Source organism: Sander lucioperca, chromosome 9 (genome assembly GCF_008315115.2).
Source record: "Sander lucioperca isolate FBNREF2018 chromosome 9, SLUC_FBN_1.2, whole genome shotgun sequence".
In the NCBI taxonomy this organism is placed as follows: domain Eukaryota; kingdom Metazoa; phylum Chordata; class Actinopteri; order Perciformes; family Percidae; genus Sander; species Sander lucioperca.
In genome coordinates this window covers 14729203-14757195 of record NC_050181.1, presented here as the reverse complement: position 1 = coordinate 14757195, position 27993 = coordinate 14729203, and the positions used below count along the sequence as shown (strand labels likewise).

Below are 27993 nucleotides of genomic sequence, written 5' to 3'. Positions count from 1 at the left end.
ATATAATTATATTTGACTGATTGTCCTGTCCAAGTCAATTTGTCATTGTGATGCCACATCTTGAGTAAACAAGTTCATATTTTCTCTGGGTATTTCCTGGCACTTCTTTTACCTGTATGGAATTATATTTGACTGATTGTCCTGTCCAAGTCAATTTGTCATTGTGATGCCACACCTTGAGTAACCAAGTTCACCGATCCGTGGAAGACAGCCTTGCCTTGGCTAACTGATTTGATTGGCAAAGTAAACCCAAGCCAAGAGACATTTTGCATCTTTCCGGACATTTTGTTGCTTGAAAATGATGTGATGAATACTTTTAAAGGTCAAAACAGTGCCTAAGTGTAATCTTTCAATATACTGTATGTGACTTACTGCAAATACACACACACACACACACACACACACACACACACACACACACACACTTTTACAAGACATCAGATATAAAAATCTATCCTCTCTATGTGCTCTTCCTTCATACAAACTCTTTTTGTCAAAACTCAGTCAAATTATTACTGTATGAATGTTCGTTTTTCCAAAAATCAAGCCTGACTCTTGGATGTTACAATATACTTCAAATCGAACATCAATACTTTATACTACTTCTAACTTCTAACTCTGGCTGCAAAAACAGATAAAAAGAAAAAAAAAAAAAAAACACGTGTGAAACAGCTGGTTTGCTTGGTTGGTTGTCATTCTGACTGACCCGAGCTGTCTGCAAAAATCATCAAATGTTGCTGGTGGAGTCAGATCCACCGGAGGCAGAATATGACACATTGTAACCATCTGTGGAAAAAAACAGCAACAAAACGAAGTGATTCAGTCTGTGGCAAAACAATATAACAACTGATAGTAAAACAGGACTAAGAGTCTACAGCTCTGGCAGGCTGTACTTTGGCAGAACAGTGTTTGAGCTAAATGGTAAGGTCAGCATGCTCAACTCATTCTCATGAACAGGTTCGTACGACATCCTACGAAAACTTATGCACACCAATTCATATGATATCCTACGAAATTAGGCGTCTTTACAGTTAAATTTAGCCGACAAAAGGTTACTGGGAGGCGGCTACAGAGCACCGTGTGCTGTTGGTCCTTTCAGAGGCCGTTGCCAGTTAGCCGATAAAAGGTGACCTTGAGCTGGGTACAGCTGCACCGCGAGATAACGGTCCTTTCAGCGGCTGTGGCAGTTGAGTTTACCTGACGAGAAGTGAGTGTCAAGAGGCGACGACAGTTAAGTTTAGGCACTAAAACGACTAGTTAAGATTAAAACATTCCCAGGACACAACCGAGTCTTTCCTGGGTGAAGGTTTTGCTGTCTTTTGTCCGGGACAAATAGAGTTGGGTACCATGACCCGGTGCTGATATGGCACCGGTGCCTTAACAACATATGGTATCTGTCGGACTTAGTAGCAACGCGGATTTCGGTGCCTCATTTCGGCACAACTTAACTGCCTGCATTTCTCTCTGGTGCGCTGAAATGGATGTTAGAGGCAACAGAAATATTGCTGAATGTGACGCTTGTTAACAATACACTTGGCAGCAGGTAACGTTAGCCTACCGTTAGCTAGCAGCTAGCTTAAACACAGTTAAAATGCTGACTAATGCTGGCTAAACAGTGTAAACTTTGACTGTATTTCACTGTAGACGATTCCAACACCGAGATGTTAAACAGTCTGCAGCACCTTTTCCCATCTAGTGGTTGTTTTGTCGTTTACCAGCAATTTACTTGTGAAATAAGTTATTATTACATTTTTAATAAATCATTTAAATTTGACCATATGGCCTTACATTAGCAATTAACAAACTGTTCTTAAATGTCGCCGCTTTGTGCTCCTTTAAAAAAAAAAAAAACGGTTCAGGCATCTTTTAGGCACCGGCACCATTTTAAAAGTATCGTTTTAGCACCGGTATCGGAAAAAATCCAAACGATACCCAACCCTAGACAAGAACACCGCTCCCTGGCTTAAAAGCGTTGTGTTTTATGACACAGCCATCGGCCCCCAACGCCCTCTCTACATGGACCAGAGCGGTCTTATACAGCAGCAATCACTGTGGTGCATACAGCAATAAAATACGTGGAATACGAATATGAATTACAGTGCTTCACTTTTCGTAGCCACCCTATGTACGAATAGTTAATGAGAACAGCCTGGCATGCTACCATGTTCACAATGATGACGTCAACATGCTGATGTTTGTGTTGCACGGGGAAAACAGGATAAGCTCTCCCCTATAATTTGCAGAGGTGGAAAGTAATGAAATACATTTACTCACATTACTATATTGAGTAGTTTTGTTGTGTATTTTGTATTTTTCAAGTCGTTTTTAAAATCGGTATTTTAAAATGTACTTGATTATGTTTTGAGTGAAGTATTGTATTTCACTACATTACATATCCCATCCGTTACTGAGTAAAGTCAAAGGTAAAGCCGTGTGCTTAGTTTGCAGAGAACAGATCGCTGTGTTAAAAGGATTATAATTTGAATCGCCACTACAATACTAAACACCACAAAGAGAAATACAACAACTTGACTGGTGCAGAGCGGGCACGGACATCTGAAGCTTTGCTAGTTAAGCTGCAAAAGCAACAAGGCATCCAGGGATGCAGCAGTCAAGACCAGCTTTGTGATATCCCACAAAATCGCCAAAAACAGTAAGTCATTTTCTGAAGGGTGTTTATTAAAGAGTGTTTGGTGGACTCTGCTGTGCTAATATGCCCAGAGAAAAAAGAGACGTTTGAGAATGTGCCTCCTGACATAAAATTAATATTGAGCAGAATTGAGTTTAGCCTATTGGTCCGGCCCTCCACCCCAGTCCCTGTTTCTCATGTGGCCCCTTGGGAAAATTAATTGCCCACCCCTGCCGTAGGACAACATATGTAGGAGACTGGCTAAATTAATTCACATACATCTTATTAGCTCATACAGGCTACTTTGGTGTGTAGAAGTTAGCTGCTAGTTTAGGCTGTGAACATTAGGGTCTAACCCATTTATGGAGTCAAAACACGTGTTTGGCCTTGATTTGCATTATAACTGTTTATGTTTGTGAAGAAAAGAAGGATGACCCTCAGAATTAACAATGTATGGTACTTTCACTTTCAATTGATTGTTTGAAAACGTTTTATGTGATGGTCTGAACTAAAATTGCACATTATACTTTTCTAAGGGTCTTAAATGTCATGTGTGACATGTGTTATGTTGTTATTACATGTGTATACATTTGTATAGATTTTTCTTTAATTAAAAACAAAATAGTTTTGGATTTATGACCCCTTGTCCTATTTTCACTACATGGGAGCGATCCCCCCCCCGCCCCGTTTTACAGTTTTTTTTAAATGTAACTAAGTAACTTTTACTTAAAGTACATTTTAAATGAACTACTTATTACTTTTACTTGAGTACTTTTTCAGATAGGTAATTTCACTTGTACTTGAGTAATATTTCATCAAAGTATTGGTACTTTTACTTGAGTAAAACATTTTAGTACTTTTCCACCTCTGATAATTTGGGAATATTCATGCATTATACTAGCCTAGAAATCTAGACGCACCCTAGCGGCAGCAAATGTAATTTGCAGCCAGCGTCAGTCTAGCAACTCTCAGTTGGCTTGCGAGCTGGAAAAACCAAATTCTGGTCAGGCCAATCACATCGTGTATAGAGTCAGTGGGCGGGCTTAACATAAGGACGGCAGAGTTGCGACGGTTCCGCGTGAATTCCCTGCTACTTGAAAACAAAGAAGATGGCTGCTGCTGGCGAACAGCGGTCTTTCGTATCGGCTTTGGCTGTGACTCTGGAAGACTTGGAGTTAAGCACTGAAGTCATTCTTAAAAAAGGAAGATGTGTTCGGATTTTTGCCGACCGGATACGGCAGTTTAATCTATCAACTAGCGTTGCTCTGGTTGGCTATGAGTGCAGAGGGAATTTGAAAGACAACCGTTTATCCCGCTCCTCAGATTGAGCCCTGCCAACGGTGAGTTCCCAGACCCAACATCTTGATGTGGGTCTGGCTTGTCAGGCTAGCATTATACCGAGATGGTGGAAACCTTCGTAGCAATCCATCCAATAGTTGAGATATTCTCACCGACTGACCAACTGACATGGGCCGCTAGCATAGTTAATAAAACTGCTACACTAGCGCTTAGAAATTTAGCTTGTGATCTTTTGTTTCTTTCTTATCTTAATTGTTGCTTTACCTCTTGCTCTTCTCCAGATCCGGAAAAAATCCAATCTACTTGAGATTCCAGCGCTGGTGCTCTAAAATGAGAATGAAAGCAAAAACATGAATCACCACCATTTTTTTTAACTGCTAACAAAAAAAGAGACATGGCTAAGAAAGCTGTTCTTACCCTGGTCCCGGTTCTGGAACTTTGTGACTTTATTGTTATTTCTGACCGCACCTTAAAAGTAAATTTTTCAAACATTAGTTTCAATGAAAACATGTTTTTAAAGGGTCAACAACTGAAAATTGCTGTGCAGGGTTTTGTGTCTGATAAGCCTTCAAACACATGGATATATAATTCAAACTGGAATTTCTGAATCACATATCACTGTCCCACTAGTACCTGTAGCAAGACATCCACACTAGCATGTTTTTAAAATGCACCCTAACCCTAACAACAGACACTGACTGGTTTTTGGACCCCCCCGAACCCCTCAATACAGTAAAACTGCACATTTTAGAGTGGCCTTTTATTGTGGCCAGCCTAAGGCACACCTGTGCAATAATCATGCTGTCTAATCAGCATCTTGATGTGCCACACCTGTGAGGTGGATGGATTATCTCGGCAATGGAGAAGTGCTCACTAACACAAACTTAGACAGATTTGTGAACAATATTTGAGAGAAATAGGCCTTTTGTGTACATAGATCTTTGAGTTCAGCTCATGAAAAATGTGGGCAAAAACAAGTGTTGCGTTTATAATTTTGTTCAGTGTACATACCTTTTTGTCCAGCAGTGTTCCAAACACCAGTATGAAGAAACCCTTTAAAGAAAGAAACACAGAGTAGCATCAACTAAGAGAGCTTCATTGACAAAAGGCAAACTCACTAATCACAATCCATAGAATCATTTCACCACAGTATACTATATATTACTGATCAGTATTATTAACTATTTAATAGTGAAATAGACAAACTCTTTTTGTACCTGCAGTGAATTAAAAAATGCAAATGCAATTTGGATTCCTTGATCGTCTGGACTGGTCATGGTTCCGACTCCCAGACCCCAAGTTAATCCAAAGACTGGTGTGAGGACAGCCAAAGTCCTGGCAATGACAACTAGAACATGCCTTTCAGCTGATTGTACAGCGTCTCCCACTGACCTTCTCCTCAACATTTTGAATATCACCACCAACACGATCACAAGGTTTATCCCCACTATGACCAGTGCTGGGATCACAAAGGACAGTAAAGCTTTGGATTGGTACCAGTTGAGCCAGCAAACTCCAGTTTGAATGTACGTTTTGTTGGGTGCAGTTACAGCAATAGTTATGATCACGATGACGAGAGGAGCCCCATAGCCCAGAGTGAATCCAAAAGCCAACATAGATGTTTTGGACAATCCCCCGTCAAAGACATTGACTGTGCGGTAGAGTAACAGCAGACCTGAGGCTAACATCCAGAAAAACAGGGCCAGGTAGAAAAAATGGATAAAAAATGTAGCTGCATTGCAAGCTGGTATGTTTGTCTCGTCATCATCTGAGATAGCTACCCCAATAATAAACCAAATGTCTGCAATCAGGAGAGACAGAGCGATGTTAACAATGGAAACATGACGCAAGTAAGATGTGTTGTTTCTCCTTATTTTCTTCCATATGACAGCTTCAATTATCAGGCATATGACCAAGGAAGCCATGGATATGGAAACTCCAACGTAGGTTATAATATCCAACGCAAGGCTTTTAGGACTGTAGGGTGACATGAGGATAGAGAACGACGTAAGGTGGGTGCAGTTGCAGGTGACGGTTTTGTCTATGTTGCGTACCAACACACAGCCCTTGTTGTCCCATCCCCCGATATTGTCAAAGAGGCTGAAATTCCAGAAAACACACTTAGGGTTCCCCAGAGTATCGTTTTTGACAGCAAATGTGAATGAAACATTATTGACGCTTCCATTGGAATAAACAAGTACAACTCTCCCATTGATGACATTGACGCTTGAATTGTTTATATCTCGTGGAGGGAGTACGTTATCCATTGAGGCAAATGATAGCACAGCGATGGACCTGTTTCCTCCATTAGAGTCAGGTATGACTACCCCCACAGAAGAATTCAAGAATGCAAAGTTAGCATCAAAATTGTCTGTGAGTATGGTTTTGTTCAACAGAATTGACGGTGTTTCAATGTTAAAAGATTCATTGGTAAGGCTTGTTGTTATAGTCTCAAGAGACTGCAATAGGTCTGAGCTGACGCCTTTAGCTGGGGGGCTGTTACTTGTTCCTGAGATGTTTTGGGCATTGTTGTTGTTTAGAGAGTCCCATGATCTTTTTGCTGCATCTGTGGTGAGGACACCTACAACTAAAAGGATATCCTAAATTGAGGAAGGAAAGAATATATTAGTTCATGTGTAATGCAGTGTATATTGTTAAGGACGTGTAAACCTCTGCAAAATAATTCACATACCGTCATTAAAGTTTCAGTTATTGGGATACTCAAGTTGGCTATATTCTTGAGTATTCCAACAGTGGCATTAATGTTTGCAGGAGATGTAACCACGGCCTCATTGAAGGTAGTAGTGATGTTGCTGAGTATTTTCAAGAATGCTGGCAGTGAATTGCTATTCAAATTCTGTGAGATTTAAAAGAACAAAAGAAAAAAAAGTGTTAGCATTATACAGTATCTCAAGGATTAAATTAAAATAACTGTGTGAATTTGTATCCACTTATAGCATATTTGAAATGATTCTGAGAGGATGAGTATTTTTTGGAGAAAAATCCAAGCTGTTAAAACGTCATTCAACGTACATTCTTCCATGTGTAAACTTTCTAAATGCAAGGTCAAACTCCAGGTACAGGCGCATGTGGGTTTGACCAAATTTGTTTGCGATTTTGTTGACAACTGACAGTAGCGCAGTCCTGGTGCAGTGCGACACAATGCGAATCACCCCCGAGGTAGTCTTGCTTTGACAGACCTTCCTCCACAGAGCTGCGGAGGAGGGCTAGTCCACACAGCATTCTGGGATGGGAGAAAAAACGTGCTCTGGTTTATTGGCATTTCTTTAAACCAATCACAATCATCATGGTTGGCGCTAAGCTCCGCACAAAGCCACGGTGCCGCTGCAAAATAGCCTTGTGAAGGAACTTGTTTTGGTGGAACATGTGTACATTCAAAGCTTGTTTTAGTTTTGCAACAGAAAACTCAGATTGGACAGATAGTCTAGCTAGCTGTCTAGATTTACCTTGCGGAGATCTGAGGAGCAGTTAACCATAGTCCTCATAAATCCACCAGAGTTTAAAATTCTGAGTTCTGACATAAAATGCATGGATTAACTAAGCTCTAAATTTTGAGCAATGCTCAGTTAGCAGTTAGCTTCTCATTTTTTATCTGTTACCCCCTGGAATGCCTTAAAGGTCCAGTGTGTAACGTGTTTACTTTTTCATTATCAAAATCTGTGTTGCCCGTTCACAAACTTGCAAAACTTTGCATTCGCATGAACTGAGGTAGACGCTCCATATTCATGCACCATGTGTTGAAATACGTTAGCCGGTAAGGGACATACAGGACATACTGCTCCACCTTTTGCATTTTCGCTGTCACATGATAAACTCACAGGTGCTGCTAATGCTGCTAATGGGTATCGTAGCTTCCCGGTCCCGGCAAGTTTGAAGAAGGAAACATGGAGGACCACATGTATTCAAAATCTAAATTTCAGGAACAGGAGTCTTCTTCTTCTCCCAGACAAAGAAAAAGGATATTGAAAAGAGCAAGAGACCAGCTTTTTGAAGCGTGAAGGCTACCGTAGCTGTAATACGTACTTTGAACTGCATGGTGCGAGAGAGTTGATTGCGATATATGATCTCAACGCTAGATGGGAGAAATTCCTACACATTGGACCTTTAAAGGCAGTGATTGACTCGGACCAAAAAAGGTGCCGGTACTCTAATACAGCAGTTGCATGACATGATCATCGCATGTGTCTTGGATATATTTAATACGTATGTCTTGGTAATATATCACTTAAAATGTGTTTTTGTATGTATTTCATTTTTATTAGCCACTAGGATGTGGGAAATTGCATCCATTTTGCATGCATTTTATTTGATTAAAGTTGACTGTGGTGTGCTACAATTTACTTGAAGAACTAGATTTGCAACCTTTTTAAATGTAAATGACCACCCAAATTAAGACTACAAAATATAGGCTCTAACACTCTAATGAAATGTTCAGCTGTGATAAGGTTGTGTGTAAAGCTCCTTTTGTAAGAAAACATATACCCGATTAAGGTGACAGTTGATAGACAGGAAAGGTGGGCGAGAGATGGGTGATGACACGCAGTAAAGGGCCGCAGGATGGATTCGAACCCGGGCCGCTGCAAAGGACTAACCACTTTTTTCCACCGGATGCGTCTGCGCTGCGGAACCATACCACAGTGATAAGTAACAAGTGTGACATCACTGCTGGTTGTGGTTACAGGTGCACACAGTAAGTGCTCTAGGTGTGGTCAGAGGTGAAACAGGTTTGAAACTTGCAACCAGGAAATGCATGCTTTTCAATTTAGTGTATCATTGTATTTCTTTGTGAAAATGTTTTTCCCTTCCTGCCCATAGCTGACTCGGGTTCTTGTGAAAATGTTAATGCCCAAGACCATGAGGCCTGAGGCCCCCCCACCTAACAGCTATAGATCCAAAATTATGTTTAGATTAAAAAAAAAAAAAAAAAGAAAAAGCCCATATCAAGTGGTTTTCTTTCTTTTAATGTTCCAGCCAGAGTCACTAAGGTCCTTCACCCTTTACTTTTCAAATGTTTTTTATGTGTCGCGCCCGCTCCGCTAAATACAGTATATGCCCCAGGTCTATTTTCATGAGAGCTGCGGGCCATTCAGACAGCCAGGAAAGAAGTGAAACAGCAAGAGCATCCAGTCAATTTACCAAAAGACCCCCCCCCCATATTGGACGATGAGAGATTCATCTTGAAAAAAACAAAAACATAATAGTACACCAAAGATCTTTTTTTAAGGACAACACCAGAAAAGAGAAGGCATGGAATTTAATTGCAGGAGTGCTTGGAGTGGAAGGTAGATACTAATTAATAATAATAATAATAATTAATAAACACGCGATTGTTCTGTAAAGTACTTGTAGGGACAATCAAATCTGCCAGTCGGGGCAGGCAAGACGCTCCACTTTTGAGACGCTCCCGGTGTGGTATGGCGCGTGGTGGAAGACGGAACAAAACCGGAATGCAGCACAGATGCCCAGTGGAGAGTCGGACTAGACACCAGAATACAGGAAATTACATTTACTCTGCTTTTTTTTACTTAAAAAAAATTGTATAATGTCACATGAATTAGGTTTATTGACCATGAATTTTAAAACGCGACAAAAACGTTTAAAAAAATGCTACAAAAACGTTACAAAAAGCAACACATTTTCTCTCCAATTTTGACCCTAAAGGACAACAAGTTCATGGTCGAGAGGAAGACAGCACAAGACAGTCCCTCCAGGATTTCGCGATGTCGCGATCGCAACAATTCACGCAAATTCAAGCAATCACCGTGAATTCGGTGCGACTCGCAATTTTGACACCATCACTTTAGTGAGTAACTTTTTGATATTAATGAACGTCTGTTACATTCAAGCCGTTGCCAAATGAGTTGCTACAAAGCTCATTAAGACTATCAGCTCCGCACAACTCTCTTTGTATTTCTCAGTATGGCTATGTTCAGAAACTAGTGTTGTCCGGTCATTTTGCACGCGGAAAATCAAGCAAAGATAATTACCTCTTCTGAAGAGTCCATCATGTTTTTTTTAATCCTCTGTGTCCTCCTTGGCTACTAGCAATTGCGTAGAGGAGGGGTCGGGGGGTGCACGATCACGTAAGGCTTGTATCATGTGAACGCGCCGACAGTGTTGTTGTCATTACTTAGAATTCCTCATGGGGGAGACAGAAACTACTTTAACTTTAAGATCGGAGTACTTATTCTACCACTGCCGAGACCAACATTCTCAAAAAAAAGAAAGGGGGGAAATACAGTAAGGTATGATGGAGGCCCCATGCCTGAGTTTGCATGGAGCCCCCAAATCACAATCCGCCCCTGTTGATGCAGTGTCAGGAACAATTTGAGAAGTAGGCTACCTGAGACTGCTGAAGCAGCTCTTGAAGCGGTTGTAGGATGCAGTTGTCTGTCTGTATTTTCCATGTACCATTATTCAAACAAACTGCTGTCCGGATTCCAACCGTATCCTTTGGGCAGGAACCTACAGCCTGCTCACCTTCATTTCCAACACCAAATTCATAATTTTCACATGTGTAGTCTAGAGAGAAAGAAAAAGGGTTTGACCTCAGTCATTTTAAGTACTATTTTTACAGGAGAAAATATCTTGACCTGAATTGTATTCAATGCTCTGTAATGTCTGGATCAATACTTACTGCCCATGACGAAAGACAGTGTTATACTTTTAGTAAAGTTTTGTGTTGAAGTTGTCACTTGACAAGTGAAAGTTTGCTCTGTACATGATGCAGTGTTTGCAGTATAGGTGATACTTGGGCCTAAAACAACAAAAAACAACAAATCAACTTGGATAAAGACAATCAACATTCACTTTGTACACATTATCTCAAATAGTTGTCTGAGAACTAGATTAATATGCAAATAATTCTCAATAGCTGATTTCCTTTTTGGTGTTTTATTTGTTTCAGGTTTACCTGGTGTGATGCCTTTAAACTCAACCTGATAGGGGGGGCTGGGGCTGACAGAGCATGTCAGGGTCACTGTGTTTGCACATCTAATCCTTTGTACGGCTGGTGTCATTTGGATCACAGGTGTTGGTTGTACATTGAATGTTCCACGCTGTATGAAAGCTATGTTGTTGTTTTTTAGCGTACATTCATAAACTCCTGAAATGAAAGGTGATCATCAATTGACATGAAATCAATGTGAAGCTAGTGTTGCCAAACAAATATAAAAAAAATACATGGGATGACAGCATCAGGGAAAAGAGGGGCAAAAAAACCTAAATAAGCATTTATGTAGCAGATAGAGATTTGAATATAGTCTACAATTTCCAAATATGTTGTGCTGTAAGTTTAGATATAGGATACTACCATTAATAGTCCAACTGAAATAAATCGTTTTTCTTTTTGCTGCCACAGCAAACATATCTGCACTGTAAATCCTGTGTCTTGTGTTCTTCTTGGGGAAACAAAAAGGGAGAAAATTCAATTTTTTCAGTTTTTAGCTTCGTGATAGGGAAAGTCTCTTTCTTATCTAACTCATAAACATGTACACTTGTCTTCTGCTCCACTTTAGCTTCATCGAACGAGCGAAAACACAAAGTGGGGAAAAGTGAATGGCCAACATCAGTTTGCAATTAGCTGCTCAGCTGCAGCACGTTAAAAAGCACATCCCTAACTGCAAATGTCCCTTTGGTCTGTGTAGACCACATGATAATTATTTTTCTAATGAAAGAAATACAAGAAGGGGATTCTGAATTCAAATATATGGTAACATAACAGCCAACTATTAATGGCTGTTCCTCATTATTCAGAATGGAACGTTGACAGGCTCAGGCTGCATATTAAGGATTCTGTCAGTAGGAAAATATTTTCTATTTCTCTTTTCTAATTTTAGTTAAAGGTAAAACAGACTAAAGCGAAAACAAATGGTTAATACTTTGGTATATGAAACAAGTTCAGCTCTATACTTCACTTTAGCTGTGTGGAGTCAACCCATGTCTACATTATTATTATATTATTTTTTTTTACATTTTTGGTCAAACTACTAAACCATGAGGCGACCTTTGCAGTGGCCTGGGTTTTGATCCAAGCTGCTAAACTTTGATTTGTGCCATACCCTCTCTCTTCCCCCTTTCCTGTATATCTACCACTGTCTAATAATATAAAATAAAAAAAATTCCCAAAAATAATCAAACACAAAAAAACGACTTAACCATGACCAGATACATTGCTGAATCAAGCTAAACAATGGACACTGTCCTCCCCTGAAAAATGCCACCATACGATGGTTTATAGTAGTGGCGTCCTCTAGTGGCCGTATTAATTATGACGGGAGCAAAGCAGGAAGTAATGAGACTTAAGGAGTAAGTATAAAGCGTGATTTATGGTTGTGCGGAAGCTCCACACAGAGCTTTCACAGTAGCCTACGTAAGTGGCCTGAAGTTTATACATGCGTTGGTGTGTGCGTCGATCTCTTTAATAGAATAGCAGGTCTGGTGTGTGTGTGTGTGGTAGAGAAAGTGAAAGAGTGACAGCGATTATCTTCAGAGTGAATACTGACTCTAGAGTCATAGGGTGTTTTCACACCTGTAGTTCGGTTGCTTTGGTGAGTTAGTAAACTTGGAGCGATTTGCCCTCGGTTCAGTTTGGTTTCACACCTGGAAAAATCCAAGCGTACCAAAATGCGTCATTACAAATACATGCAAGAACGTCCTCTCCTCTTATTGGTCGGATGTGTCTAGGGGCGGGAGCAAGAAAGTAAATACAGGAAGAAGGTCCTGTGTTCTGGACTAGTGCATATTTCTTGCATCTTCATGGTCAAACCAGCTCATTTCATTAAAACGAGCAGACATTGTTTCGCGAGAGACATTAACTACGTCTGCTCTGGTCACCGAGAACTCGCTCTGCTCTGCCTTTTCAGTTTTAGTGGCGGCTGGTTTGACCACGGAGATGCGAGTGGCGGACGCCGAGCTTGACGGCAGTCTGTTTCTTTGAGAGAAACACTGAAAGCTGCTACAGTTTGCTGCTCTGCCGCGTCGCAGATTGCAAAGCAGATCTGACTACAGGAGACATTAGCTCAGACTTGCGAAGTATGTATAGTTGGTGCTGTTCGAGTACGGATCACGTTCTCACCACAAGCGAACTGAAGAGACCACCTCTTCAAGCAGGTCTCGGTATACTTGTTTGGTCCTCTTTTGGTGCGCGCCAGAGTTCAATTGCCGCGTTCTCACCTGCCCTAACGAACCATACCAGTGGGGCAAACAAACTCTAGTTCGATTCAACCGGACTAAACAAGGCAGGTGTGAAAGCGCCCATAGTGAGAGAAACAAAGTATCTCCCCTGTGCTTTCTGACCACGGTGGGAAATCTGTAGCAGGAAAAGTTAACCCTCTCCTTGATTTCATGTTGTTTATGGAGAAGGAGAACCAGGAAATGAGTAGGGGGAAATGCAAAGAGCGACCAATTCCTTAAACGGAGGTAGGTTGGGGTGGTGGATAGGTCAAACATACAAATCCAAATGCAATCACGCTGATGTAGAGCGCAAAGAGGAAAGTCTTACACAGCACTAGCATTGTAAATTTGTATGATTTGGAAATGCCATTTGAGACTAAAATAAAAATAATGCATTGACTGCACCATACTGGATCTAGTTCTTACCATTGTCAGTGCTAAAAGCTTTTAACACAGTTAGCGTTGCCATCACATCCTGTAGCGCTAACTTGTGTAGATCATCTGCGGGTATTTCTGTGCCATTCAGTGTCCACTGTGCAGTCACACCGCTACTTAAATTGAGATTTGCTGGTGGTGGGCCACATTTTATAGTTACTTTCCCCTCAAAAAATACTTTAGGTGGGTCAAACCTTAACAATTCTTGGCCTTTAAGAAAACAGACACACAGGTCAGACAATTACTACACAACTATGTACAGTACACAAAATGATAAGCTATTACTGATATGAAAGACAATGCTTATGTGATAGTTTAAAAAAATCAGGATATGTTTCTCTCAAAAATGTAAAAAAAAAAAAAAAAAAGTTGTCTTACTTGTGTATAGCATTGAGTATTTCTTTGCCAGCTCAAAAAATATCCCTACATTCACAGGCACTATAACAGTTTCGTTAACAGAACTTGCTATTATAGTATAGTCACCGATGGTGCTTCCGCTCCTGTAATGCAGAATAGAATCAATCACAAGCAGGAAAAAGCAAATGAAAAAAGTAAGTATTATTTACAGTTCACTTCAGTCACTTTTGAAAACAAGATAGCTTTTGCTAATGCGTTTGCTGTACTTGTTAGAGAATATAAACTTTTTTGGATCAATGAAACAAATTGACTGAAGTAAGTAACCGAACAATACTAGGCCAATGTGAAATTTATTTATACAGTGTCACATTTGATTTTTGGCATATTTAACTTAGCTGCTCTTAATGGTATAAGGACAGCTCAGCCAAAGTCAGTTGAGAGTTGAGTTGAAAATACACAGCAGCTTTTCGTAAACTGTATCAACACTGTGATAAATCCAGAAAGAGTCTAGAGCCATACTAGTCTCACATTGCCAGACCTATCTCCACAGCGCTGTAGAGTAAGTTCTGGCTACATTCTACGATAGGAGAAAAAAAACGCTCTGGGTTGCTTGCATTTCTTTAAATCAATCACAATTGTTTTGGGCGACGCTAAGCTCCGGACGCAGCGATAGTGACTCTGCAAAATAGTCTCAGGATAGAACTTGTTTTGGATGAACATTTTGCATTCTGCAAAAGAAAACGCCACATACAATATTAAATGAAGTTAACTGTTCACACAACACAGTAATGTGAGCTATTTAAATTAGCTGGATACGTGGTTAAACGTAATTTGCTCTTACCAGTGATCGCTGTGTGTACATCATAGCAGTCCCCACCAATCGGCTCCAAAATGTCCCAGTTAGATAGTTAATGCCGTAAACACATTCTTTGTCATTCTTTACAATCATTCCCCGAAAGAACCAAGCAAACTTGTCTTATTGCACGATCCAAATTTTTTTCAAAACTTGCCATTTTTTGCGTGTGGCTTGCTAGCTCGAAATTTTTGGAAAACGGCAAGACAAAAAGAGGGTAAGGTAAGGAGCAAAGCCTGACATCCGTTTTTTGAGCCACGTGCCTGACGTCAGGCTTAATCATAAAAATGCACTTCCATTGATCCAGACTAGAGCCATGCTTATGGCTCTAAGAGGCTGCACAGTAGTGCCATGAGCTAAGTACATCCACATGCTAAGTTATTCACCAAAGTTATTCGAATCATCCTCTGCGTACAACGCAAATTTGTATCATATTTCGACGAAATCTATGCACAAATTGTCAGGACATTTCACTAAAACCGAAAAATGTCAACATGCTGGCGGTGCTAGAGGTAAAGTCAGGAGATTACTAGTCTCACCACAAATGGCAATTTTTAGCAAATCAATCTAACAGTTAAGATATGTCAGACTGGACCAAAAGTAGTGGACCGACATTGCTATCCCTATAGCCATGCTAGTATGTGATATCAAAATAATGTAAAGAACTCTGATTTCCAATTTAGCAAACCCCTTAAAATACCCTGGTACTGTGCTAATATAGTATGTAATGAACCTGAAACCAAAAATTGACTTACCGGAACTTTAGTTTTACTTCTTTAATATTTGGGATGTAATTAGCAGTTCCGGTTATAATCTGTTTGAGACAATGACTTGCTTGTTATAGGTTATACAATCAAACCAGGATCAAATATCACATACATATATTGCATCAACATTGTGAGAAAACTGAATGATACTGTCAGACTTACAGCTTTTATAGAGTCTTGGTAAATGGAGCTCTTTGGATCATTGTATGAATCATTGAAAGGTAGATTCATGGTAAAGGAGCTGCTTACTACAACAGAAACAGTTGTTATCACAAAGAAGCTATTCAAGAGAAACATCCTTTACTGTATTATCTACATTATATGTCATACCCTCTGCTGTTGTGTTTGGTGTTGTCATTTCTTGAGTTGATGCTGTTGCCATTGGTTTTGTTGTGTTTGGTGTTGTTATTGGGGTTGATGGTGTTGCCATGTGTGTTGTGTTGTTTGCTGTTGTTATCATAGAGGTTGTTGTCGTTGCCATCAGTGTTGTGTTTGGTGTTGTTGTGTTTGGTGTTGTTATTGAGGTTGTTGTCGTTGCCATCAGTGTTGTGTTTGGTGTTGTTGTGTTTGGTGTTGTTATTGGGGTTGTTGGTGTTGCCTGTGTTGTGTTTGACGTCGTCATTTCTGGGGTTGCTGTGTTTGGTGTTGTTGATGTCACTGTAAAAACAAAATCTGCATCACTATCTGTGATGACTGTCGATGAATGCTTTCTTTTTTTTACAACATGCGTCTTCAACTACTACAGACTCTGTTGAACTTATCCATGCAAAACAAAGTAAAAAAATATACCCATACCAGGTGTCGGGGTTAGACATTGAGTGACATCTGTAAAGCAACATTGGAGAATCAATTATTACACCACATTTTTCTGCTTAACCTCCAATTAAAATCAACATCCGAACACTAAAGCGACTCAATGTTTAACAGATTGTTAAACACAACCCAAACCATGTTTATATCAACCTATGTAGGATGGTCAAGCAGATACAGCCGATAATAGTTTTGTTAACTTTTTTTGCAGATAGCATTGCTTTTATTTCAACCACTACAAAATAGCAAAACTTACTTGTGATTGGTTCACAGTACTCTCCATCAGGAAGTCCATTAATGCACTCACAGGTTTGACTGGTAGCATTACTGCATGCACCATAGCTGTTACACTTGTCACATGACCAAGCAAACTGCTTCTCACACTGACACTGCAGTCCTCCAGTGGAGTTTGGATAGCACTCTTTTAAAGAAAGAAATAAACATAAAACATTCAAGCCATGGTATATAAAACAGACACTAAGGAGCATTAAATCAGACATACAAATTGGAAGGGGGAAAAGTAGCATAAGTTCTTACCTGTGGTGAAAGTTATGTCTATTATATTTAAAGATCCAGTGACAAGGGGCAATGGTAAGACTGTCAGTCTTTGCCTGAATATATCAATGAAATTGGATGGCACACTGGAGACTGGGACGCGCAAATCCAGGATCAAATCAAAGTCCACCGGGTCTGTGAAGGGGGAGAACATGACAACATCCATCACATTCTATTGTAGGTGCTGTCTTCACTTTTTATTTTAATAATCCTTCTACACCTTCTCACTGCCTCCTCGCCGCCACACTTTTGGATCTAAGCCTGTTATTCCCTAGATGTAACAACATCATCGGAATGAAACATGGACCCAGCAGAGTTAGAGGATTATTACTCTCGCATTGCCAGACCTTCCTCCACAGCACTGCGGAGGAGGGTCTGGCTAGTCCACACAGCATTCCGGGATGGGAGAAAAATGTGCTCTGGTTTTTTTGGCATTTCTTTAAACCAATCACAATCGTCGTTCCTTCACGAGGCTATTTAGCAGAAGCGCCGGACGGAGCAACGGCGCCTCTACTAAATAGCCTCGTGAAGGAACTTGTTTTGGTGGAACATGTGTACGTTCAAAGGTTGTTTTAGTCGTGCAACAGAGATCTGAGGAACAGTTAACCATAGTCCTCATAAATCCACTGGAGTTTAGAATGCCAACACAAAGAAATTGGAAGGTGACGGACATCCTGCCGCACCTGAACATTCCCGGAAGTGGAACGCCGTGAATATAGACTAGAGGATTTTACACTGCCAATGTTTTACAAGGAAACATGACTGAGGCTTTTAATAATTTCTTTCACATGTTAACAATATTTTATGCCACAACTACAAAATCAAATGTACTGTATCCATGCACAGCAAAGACACATTTTTTTCTTATCCCAAGAGGTGGCTTTCATTGAATGTGGCGCAGTTGTAATCTTTTCAATCAAAACTGTTGGAACCACTTCACGAAGAACCCTCGTGGATGTTTTATCTGTCTGCATGCAAATGAACCGGTTTTTATCTTCTGGAACATGGACTGGCATCAGTCCATGCAAAAGAACACTTGTGATACAGTAGGTGGTTTCTTGTTTCAAGAAAGTAAAATCAAGTGTGTCCACCACGTACCAATAAAAACAAACAAAATTATAAAATGGTAAGGCTTTTTCAGAGTACAGTAAAACTACTGCAGACAGAGCATTTAGGATTGGATTAGAGGATTAGATGCATACAAAGCACCTACTGGCCATACTATACAGTAAAAATACTCAATTACAAATAAAAATCCAGCATCAGTTTTTTAATTAATGTATTCTGACAACATTATGGTAAGGATCCCTACAGAGATAGACCGTTTTGTTAAAGAGTAAGATCCTATTTTAAGATCCTCTTTAGGTTTAGCGCTAGCGACTTCAGAGCTGTTTCTGGTTAAACAGAAAGGTCTCAAAGAGGTTTTTAAGGTCTATCTCTGACGGGATCCTTTCCATAATGTTGTCAGACACTTAGAATATTAATCTGAGCCTGTCAGTGGCAAAACGAGCACTTTTGTGAAGGTAGACAATTGCCCTATTAGCTTACATTGTAGCTTATTTCTCGCTTAATAACTCGCTTTAACTTGAGTATTCTAAGTCCTTACTTTGGAGATTCTTTTCAGAATGTTGTGTTTCTTATTATCAGATCATACACCAATGTACTATATGTATGTAGCAGTACTAATGCGTTGATGTGGAAGCGTTTTATTGTTGTATGTCCAGCTACAGTACAACACGTGATAATATTCAAAAAACTGCTCATATGTTTTATATGTAATGAATCTGAAAGTAACTATAGCTGTAGAATGAATGCAGTGGAGTACAAAAAAAAGTAGAAGTATAAAGTATGATAAAAAAGTAACACTCAAGTGCCTTTTGAATTGTACACAATCAACATGTTTTTTTCTCCATATGACACATCTCAGTGTGTAATTAAATTCTACTGAGTGAGCAAACGTATCTTGTGGTTGTGCTGCACACACAACTCAGGCCTACCTGTTTGACTGGTGTTTAGCTCACAGTACTGGTCATCAGGTGGAAGGGAATTAATGCATCCACAGGTGTTACCAATGATGGCATCGCAGGCGTTTAGGGCAATACAGGTGTTATACGACCAAGCATAGTTCGCCTCACATCTGCACTGGTATGTAGACATATTTGGGGAACACACTGTGAAGAAACAGCAGCACTCAACATCAAGGTTTAATGACATGTTTTACAAAATCAAATTAACAAAAGGACAACCAAATGCAAGGACGTTATACCTGTTGTGATGTTGATGCTGGTAATTACAGAAGTGTTGTTGATCAGGTTGATCCCTAAAGGAAGTTCACTCAAAATCTTTTCAAGAAGTGCCGGGTCAGAGATATTGATAACAACGTTGAGTACATAATCAATGGAACTCAAGGGAGCTGGGAAGACATGAAACAGACATAATCAAATATAGAATTGATACTTCAGTGATATGAAAAGATCCAAGAGTGAAAAATGCTGTTGATACTAACAAAATGGGACTCACCCTGTCTTTTTTCTATGGCATGAATGTCTGATGCTTTTTTACCCATCAATTCCTGGAAAAATAAATGTCCATCTGATCAGTTAAATTGTACTTTTGTTTGTCTATATAAATCAAAAACTGTAACTAAATACTGATTATACACTATATTAACTAAAGTTATTGAAGAGTTTGTGTCCTAATAAAAAACACAAGACTTTCACACAGGATATGCATGTTTGTGTCCCAGGAGTACTACAAACCACAATCTTTTTTTCTAATGCTAACTAGTCGTTTTGGTGCCTGAACGTACGCTTAACTTGATAACTGAATGAAGTTCCCCCCCCCCACACACACACACACACACACACACACACACACACACACACACACACACACACCTGACTTAACCACACTCACCACTGTACCTACTGTATAGTTATTTATTCTGTATTACCATAGCCATAGTCATAGCTTTTACACACTTGTAGTAATATACATATACAATGCACAGCATAAATGAGTACACCCATGCTAAATTTGACTAAAAAGAGGAATAAAAAATAATCTTTTGGAAATTGAACTTAATGCCTTAATTAAAAAATCCAACCTTTAAGGACACAAATTTTCTTTGTGAATGAATAATGTATCGTAAACAAATAAATGTTCTTCCTTAAAATACAGGGAGCATAAGTGAGTACACCCCTATGTTAAATTCCCATAGAGGCAGGCAGATTTTTATTTGTAAAGGCCAGTTATTTCATGGATCCAGGATACTATGCATCCTAGTTCCCTTGGCCTTTGGAATTAAAATAGCCCCACATCATCACATCCCCTTCACCATACCTAGAGATTGGCATGGGGTACTTTCCATAACAACATTCACACATTCAACACAACCGTTCATAACAATGCATTGCCTTTTAATTCCTTTTTATAAATCAATCTGTGGGTTTTACAAATAGTTGAACAGTGATGAGATGATTTCATCTGACTTTGTCTGAGGTAAATAGCTAAATATAATGTTTTCAAATTAGCCTTTTCTTTGTCATTTCCTGTTGGACATACAAGGTTTTCGCCCAACAGTGACGATATGTTTAGCGATGTAGCCACATCACACCAATAGCAGTATCTCATGGTATAGCAACACAAACTTGAGTGTTACTCCTTATTAATTCTTATTCTTGGGCGCCTGGGTAGCTCACCTGGTAGAGCACGTGCCCATGTACAGAGGCTCAGTCCTCGACGCAGTGGCCACAGGTTTGGTTCCGACCTGCGGCCCTTTGCTGCATGTCATTCCCCCTCTCTCTCCCCTTTCATATCTAAGCTGTCCTATCCAATAACGGCCTAAAATGCCAAAAAAAAATCTTCGTAAAATAATTCTTATTCTTACCTCAAAGAATAGATTCAGAGACTTTCTGTATCTGTGATCCTCCACACTGTAGTATATAACCAGAAGAACAACCAGGTATCTTACTGCCTTTAGTAACGCCATCCCAACTAGAGAGAGAATACAAGCAGCACAGTGATTTCTCATTATAATGGATCAGAAGACAAGTATACATGTATTCCTTGTACTATAGACTTATATCTGATGATAGCGTAGATGCTTGAAAGTACAAGGTGTTGTGTGAGATTGCTGGTACACAAGCTTTCTTCAAAATGCTATGAGGAAGTGAAAAATCTTAAAAAATGTAGAACCTTCCTGAGAACTGAAACTCTTGGTGGTTAGTCAAGTTGGAAGGAATGCTACTATCTGGAATTTCAGAACTTCAGCGTGTATTGTTCCGATTATCAGCTTACAAACAAAAACTTATCTCAAATCAGGGGTTTTCAACCAATTAGCTTGTTGACTTGTTTGGATCCAATTCAAACCTCTAAGGTGGTTGATTTACCTTCACATGTCTTTGAACATGCATTATTTATACTATTTCAATGATGACCAACAGGCCAATACACTCAATAATTCTAAATAATAAAGAATAAAGACTTTTCTCGCATATTAAATGAAAATGCGGGTATCATTTATGTAAGGTCCAATCATGCATCGTCATATACGGAAGAACCTCTCTCCAAGTGATTATACAGCCTCTTAGGAATTAAGTTCATAGCAAGGTTATAATAGTTTTGAACTTTTAGTTGGTTTTTATTTTATTTTAGTTTTGAGTTTTCGGTTTTATTTTATTTTAGTTTTAGTTAGTTTTCAGAGTGTAAGTTTCAGTTTTTCCAGAAAGGTTTAGTTTTACTTTTTATATATTTAGTTTTAGTTAGTTTTTGTTATGTTCTCAGAAGTATGTAGCTACATATACATACAAAATACATTGTTGAAGAATGGCAATGATGTTTAATGTTTAATCTTTGCGCTACTTTAGTGTGAAGTACTCTATTTAAGTACAATTAGAGGTACTTGTACTTTACTTGAGTCATTTCTTTTCATGCCACTTTCTACTTCTAATCCGTTACATTTCAGAGAGAAATATTGTACTTTTTACTCCACTACATTCATCTGACAATTTTAGTTAATAGTTACTTTACAAATTAAGATATATGCACACAAAACACATGTAATTAATAAAATACGATGTTTTATTATAAATTAAAATGCCCAACAATATATATGCCTACAAGTTCAGCTGAAATGATTACCTGATTAAACACTTAGTTGATTGACAGAACTGTTTTGATTTTTCTGCATTTAGTACTTTTTAATGCAGGACTTTTACTTGTAGCAGAGTATTTTTTCACAGTGTGGTATTAGTACTTTTACATAAGTAAAGGATCTGAATACTTCTTCCACCACTGCACAGCATCATCTCATGTCAAGTCTGTGGTTCAATGTCACGAGAGGTGACGGAAATTCATGCCGTCTCCTTATTTCAGTAGTGACATATTAAAGCTAAAAATCTAAATCTGAAATGATTAATTTTTATTTTTATTAGCTTTTTAACATGGCAATACAGTTTCGGTTTAGTTTTCCTTGAAGGTTTTAGTTTTAGTTTAGTTTCAGTTTACTAAAAATATTCATCACTGCTTATTTTTGTTTTAGTTTACTTGAATAACCCTGGAACTTCATAGGCAACTATTTATGTACAGTATTAAGTCATGTTAAGTTTTTGGGGACACGTAATGTCACCTGAACATGCAAGCAGAAAATATTCAGGGGGTTTTTAGGTTTTTAATCCTACAAAATTTGCTCAAGGCAAAAGAGGTATGGTTAAGGTATGGTAACGTTACGGTGACGAGACCAACTTGAAAATGGTGGTTACAGGGCATGAAGTTAACTTTTTTGACCACCAGCCACTGTGGCAGGTGGATTTTTAAATCCACCTGCCACAGGGACTTTTTACCAGCCACTTTTTTTTTCCACCTGCCACAGGGACTTTTTACCAGCCACTTTTTTTTTGCGTCATAAAGGTGAAAAACAGGAATTGCTGTGACTCTATGATCCTGTCCTGTCCTATTGATGGTAGCCCGCCTTGATAATCCTGCATAGGGGCCCGGTGTTGGCTCGTTATGCCACTGCATATAAGAGATGAGATGACTGACAAAATCAGGAGTAGCCTACGCGCACCACAACAACAACCAAACACTGGTGAATGCGCACCATAACACATGAATGTTTTTTTGTATAGTTCTTAAAAATAAAAAAATAAATAAAAAAGAAACTTGTTTTGGGGAGAATAATACTTATTACTATTAATTAATTACTCTAGGCTGAGATTTTCTAGGAACTTTACCAAAAAGGCTCAGGATGCTGCAAATGTTGGTAAAATATGAAAAAGGCTGGTGGATTTAAGACACAAAATAATTTATTGGATGAATCAAATATGAACATATCTGTCATTGTCAGTGGCTTGTTGATCTTTACATTGTTAGTTAATTTCCTATCCTGGCCTGGGACACACATTCATATGGTTTGATAAAGTACTTATTGGACTTTAACTTATCATTGCACTTACAATAACGTAGCTGTCCTCAATTTAGGTCATCCTTTACGTCTCATCTGCGTTTTTTCCTGCATCCACCATGTGCGTTTGTGTGTGTGTCTGTGCGTGCGTGTGTTTGTGTGTCTGTGTATGTGATTGTGTGTGCGCGTCAGTCGCGGGGGAAACGGAGCAGCCCCGCCCGCTGCAGCCGACAATTTGAAACAGCAGCGCTGACTTTAGAGTATAAAATTGTTCCAGCGTACATTGATGTTAAAATGTCTACATGTTGGCAGGACGGTCTGAAATGTTTTGCACGGTCTTTCGCTGTACGTTTTGTTGGTAAATGTGAGATGTTCGAGTCACATACACGTCTCGGCCGTTTCTCAATCTGTGTTCTTCTATTGACTTGTGTTCTTGTGTCCCTGTGAAACGTCATCTCGTGTTGCCAAAGTACTGTCCCAATACACAAGTTTGCATTTCACCAAGAACAGTTAAGATTCCCGGAAATGTTCTTGACACGCCCATTTTACCGAGGATGCATTGGTTGGTAACTTGTATGAACTTCGCTGCACCCGTATCCCAACATTCATTTCGGCATTCAATGATGGTCGGGTTTCCGGTACATAGACAACCCAAAAACGGGACAATTTTAACAATTTTCGCCATCTTATTCATCACCACATTAACTTCTGACCACATTTTAGGCGAGAAATGAACGGTTTAGATTTCGAATATAGGCAGTCTTGCGAAAATCTTTGCCGAATTGACAATTTGCTCCAAGGTTTTCGGAGTTTTCGGAGCTCCGTGAAGTGAGGCGGCCGCCAGCTTGCGCCTGCCGTGGCCGCTAGCTCGTCGCTCGGATAGTCACGCTCAGAGACCCCGCTGGAAGCCGGAGGTCTTTTAGACCGGTCCCGTAAATAAGAGGCTTTTATTTCGCCGTTGACGGATCGTTTGTTTAAATATCACAACACATGTCCATCATAAGATTAATGGGAACCTGTGGTTAACTGTCTTTTCAGAGTTAAACTCCACAAGCGCACACACACACACACACACACAGGGGAGAGAGATATACGCGTTTCTTTTCGGGAGACTTGTTTAAATTATGCCATAGGCTATATACATTTACGTATATATAGATTTAGTATTTTTTTGGTGTATTTGTTTTCTGATTTATTAGAAGTTGAGTTTCAGTCTGTATGATAAATTAACAGTTGTACATGAAGTGGTAACATGCTGACATGTTATGTAGACTAAAGGGGAGACACCAACCTTTATCATTTGAATTGCTAATTTCCATCTCCCTGGGCATATACAGGGCTCTACAATAATATAGAAATGGTCACAATCATGATCATGAACACATAGGACACACCAGTGCATGCCTACTTATTTTTTCATTTAAACTGACTTAAACTTATACACTAATAATAGTAGGCATCGCGTTCCACTCTTTTGAATAAGTAAGGAGTGTTTGAGCTAAACCATAAACAAATTAAAGCTCAATAAGTTTTATTTTTCAATATTATTGCAATAGTTGTAACATTGTGAGGTTTTCTTGTCCGGAGATTGTTTTAATATAAAGTGGTTATATTGTTGTGGTTTTTATTTCTAGCTGTTATTTTGGAGCCCTGCTGGTAGCCTCTGTGCTGGGGGGGTTGAGCAATAACAGGAAGTACGCATCGTCTCAAACTCTTAACAGTGTTTTCTGTGCTTGTGAACTTGCAAGTTCATTCTTCCAGGTACAACTAGCAAGAACGTTCTCCCCAAGAACACAAGTCCGTTCTTTGCATTCTTGGTATTGGGAAACGCTCCATGTCTTCATATCAGAAACTAGGAAATGAATTTGACCCGTTCTCACTTCCGCTTGGTCAGTGGCTGCACGTGGGATGCTGGGATTGTGTGAGTAATGAAAATGCGATAGGGGGCCCCGGCTGTCAATCAATGTCTTCTAGTGATGCGGGCCCCTGATTGGACCAGGCCCGTAAGCAACCGCGTACCCTGCGCACCGATAGTTACGAGTCTGAATCACTCAATTCTCATTGGCTACCCGCCAATGTGGCAGGTAGATTGACAGTTTCACCCGCCAATCACAAAAGTTACCCGCATTTGGCGGGTGGGCGGGTGCCAATTTCATGCCCTGGGTGGTTATCAAAATGACGGGGATTGGATTCCAGATCTCTGTTCACCAAGATTTAAGATTTAACCCCCACACTTCCTTTTGATAATTTCCATTCATTTTAATCCTATGGATCAGTTCTGCAGGATGGCATTAAGAGATAGATGGACCAAAACATCCTGCAGTTAAATGCCAAAACATATAAAATATTAACCACTGCTCCTACTCTATATGTCAAAACAGTTCATATCTACTTGGTTTCCTCATCTACCCATGTAATGTCAGTTTGCAAGAGCGTAGGGTTCTGTTTTAGTCACAACTTGTTTAGTCATGGTTCCTTTTACCTCATGATGATACGGAGACCGTAATCAATACTTTCTCTCTCCCCTTTCCTGTCTTCACTGTCCTGTCATTAAAGGCCTCAAATGCCCCAAAAATAATCTTAAAATAAAAGCATTTCAATAATGTCTGGCCCACTGTGATTCTCATTTTCCAGTGTGGCCCTTAAAGCTAATTTATGCTTTATGCTTTATGCTTATGCTTTCTCAAAAGGAACTTGCAGTTTTTGGTTCCTCCTGCAGGTTGTGTAGCTTTTAAAGATGCTCTTAGCCTCCTACGAGTGGGTAGCAGTCGAAACATAGATTTTATGATCCTCTTAGCCCTAACGTTCTTTTGAGAGATGGGGCTCTGAAGTGTTTAAACCAGACTACAGTTCACGATGTCTTCGGTCACCAGAACACTGCCCTGTAACTAACGGATCCCAAAACTAGCTATCCCAAAACTTTTGCAATCAGCTTTTGCAATCACGACTCCTAATTCTTTTAAGATTTACTTGTTTAGTTGTCCTAACACATCTGTTGACCCCTCCTAATTTGTGTGCATCCTATGTTCTTGTCTATTTCAATAGAACATACGAATCATTCTATTTATTTTATTACTATTTGACTTATTACTATTTATGTTTTATTACATGCCTTCCTATCAGGGTTATTATAGTTAACTAATACCAAAATAAGCAGTGAAGGATATTTTTTAGTTAAAGTATAATATATATATATATATATATATAGGCTGTCAAACGATTACATTTTCTTAATCGCGATTTATCGTTGAATTTCTATAGTTAATCGCGATTAATCGCATGTTTCATCACATGATTAAAATTCTATTATTTTGCATTTCAGAACTGTTTTTAAGTACATATTAACAATGGAAAGCAATTCTTACCAGTGTATCTTGATTGGGAATCAAATGAATGCAAAGAAAATTACTTTATGAACTTGATTTTAAGATTTGTATTTGTTTATTATATATTTAATCTAGTCACACATTTGAATCTAGAGTCAATATTAGGGTTGGGTATTGTTTGGTTTGGATACCGGTGCTAAAGCGGTGCTTTTAAAACGGTACCGGTGCCTTAATGGTGCCTGAACCGATACTTTTTAAGTTAAAAAAAAAGAAGGGTACTAAACAGTTGGCCACATTAAAGAACGGCTTGTTTATTGCTAAGGCCATATCGTCAAAATTAAATGATTTAATAATAATGTAATCACTATAACAATAACTTATTTCATTAATAAATAGCTGTTGAATGACAGAAACAACCAAAAGATGGGAAAAGGGCATTTAACAACAACTTTGAATGCACCACGAGGCTGTAAATTACTAGTTTCATTGAACGCACCGTCTGTGTTTTTCCGACAACAGCAGCTGCAGATTGTTACATCCCGGTGTCGGAATCCTCTACAGTGAAACACAGACAAACTTTACACTGTTTAGCGTTAGCTGTCTGCATTGTAACCGTGTTTAATCCAGCTAATAGCTAGCGGTAGGCTAACGTTAGCTGCTGTTGAGTATAGTGTTAACTAGCGTCACGTGCAGCAATGTTTCTGTTGCCTGTAACGTTTCAGAGCATCAGAGAGAAGTGCAGACATATCAGTGGCACCAGAATGAGGCACCGAAATCCGCGTTGCTATTCCTGCAGCAGCAGGATGTGTTACGAGGAAGTACGGCAAAATAGTAGGCATGACGCAAAGCCGAGTGAAGTGGATATCTCAATATTGTAACAAAGATAAAATTAATGTCTGTTAGCATTCAGCAACTACAGCTCCCAGGAGATTTTGATACCACACTGATTGCTAAGTATCACAACATAATGACAATAGGCAAACTGTGCTCAAGCTCCTCTTATAAAATCTACTCTAAAGCATATCTGTAGTACTTTTTAGTAAGAAAATATAAAAAATCTTTCATTTGTTTGGTAAAAATGGGTTGAACGTAAAATAGCTTTTAGCTAAATATACTTTCACAGCAAGTAAAGACTATCCAAGCTACCTTAAATCTGTGCTTTTTCTGTCATATGTAGCTACAGTTTGCCTGAAAGCATAATTAGTTCTAACCACCTATACAGTATAAAATAAAAGTGAAGTTTTGAAATGGTAATTGTATTTGTTTACCTCTCGTTGTCTTCCAGCTTCCAAAAAGGGACTCCTGTCAGAAGTGAAAAATCATTTTAATGCATGCCTCCAGGTACACAGACCACTAGTCATACA

At 39.2% G+C, this 27993-nt stretch overlaps 1 protein-coding gene across 1 annotated transcript; it reads right to left on the bottom strand.

The window, feature by feature from the left end:
- Positions 1 to 76: 76 nt before the first annotated feature.
- LOC116047021 (adhesion G protein-coupled receptor F5-like) lies at positions 77 to 27993 on the bottom strand. The gene is made up of 22 exons (XM_031295507.2): positions 27898 to 27993; positions 20790 to 20896; positions 19421 to 19472; positions 19167 to 19313; positions 18898 to 19071; positions 16883 to 17035; positions 16602 to 16766; positions 16331 to 16360; positions 15866 to 16192; positions 15698 to 15783; positions 15524 to 15582; positions 13937 to 14058; positions 13550 to 13768; positions 10863 to 11054; positions 10587 to 10706; positions 10293 to 10480; positions 6621 to 6785; positions 5146 to 6528; positions 4940 to 4981; positions 4346 to 4396; positions 4193 to 4253; positions 77 to 786 (listed from the first exon to the last, which is right to left on the bottom strand). The coding sequence occupies exons 2-22, from the start codon at positions 20889 to 20891 to the stop codon at positions 728 to 730; spliced, it is 3897 nt and encodes a 1298-aa protein (XP_031151367.1). The 5' UTR covers positions 20892 to 20896; positions 27898 to 27993; the 3' UTR covers positions 77 to 727.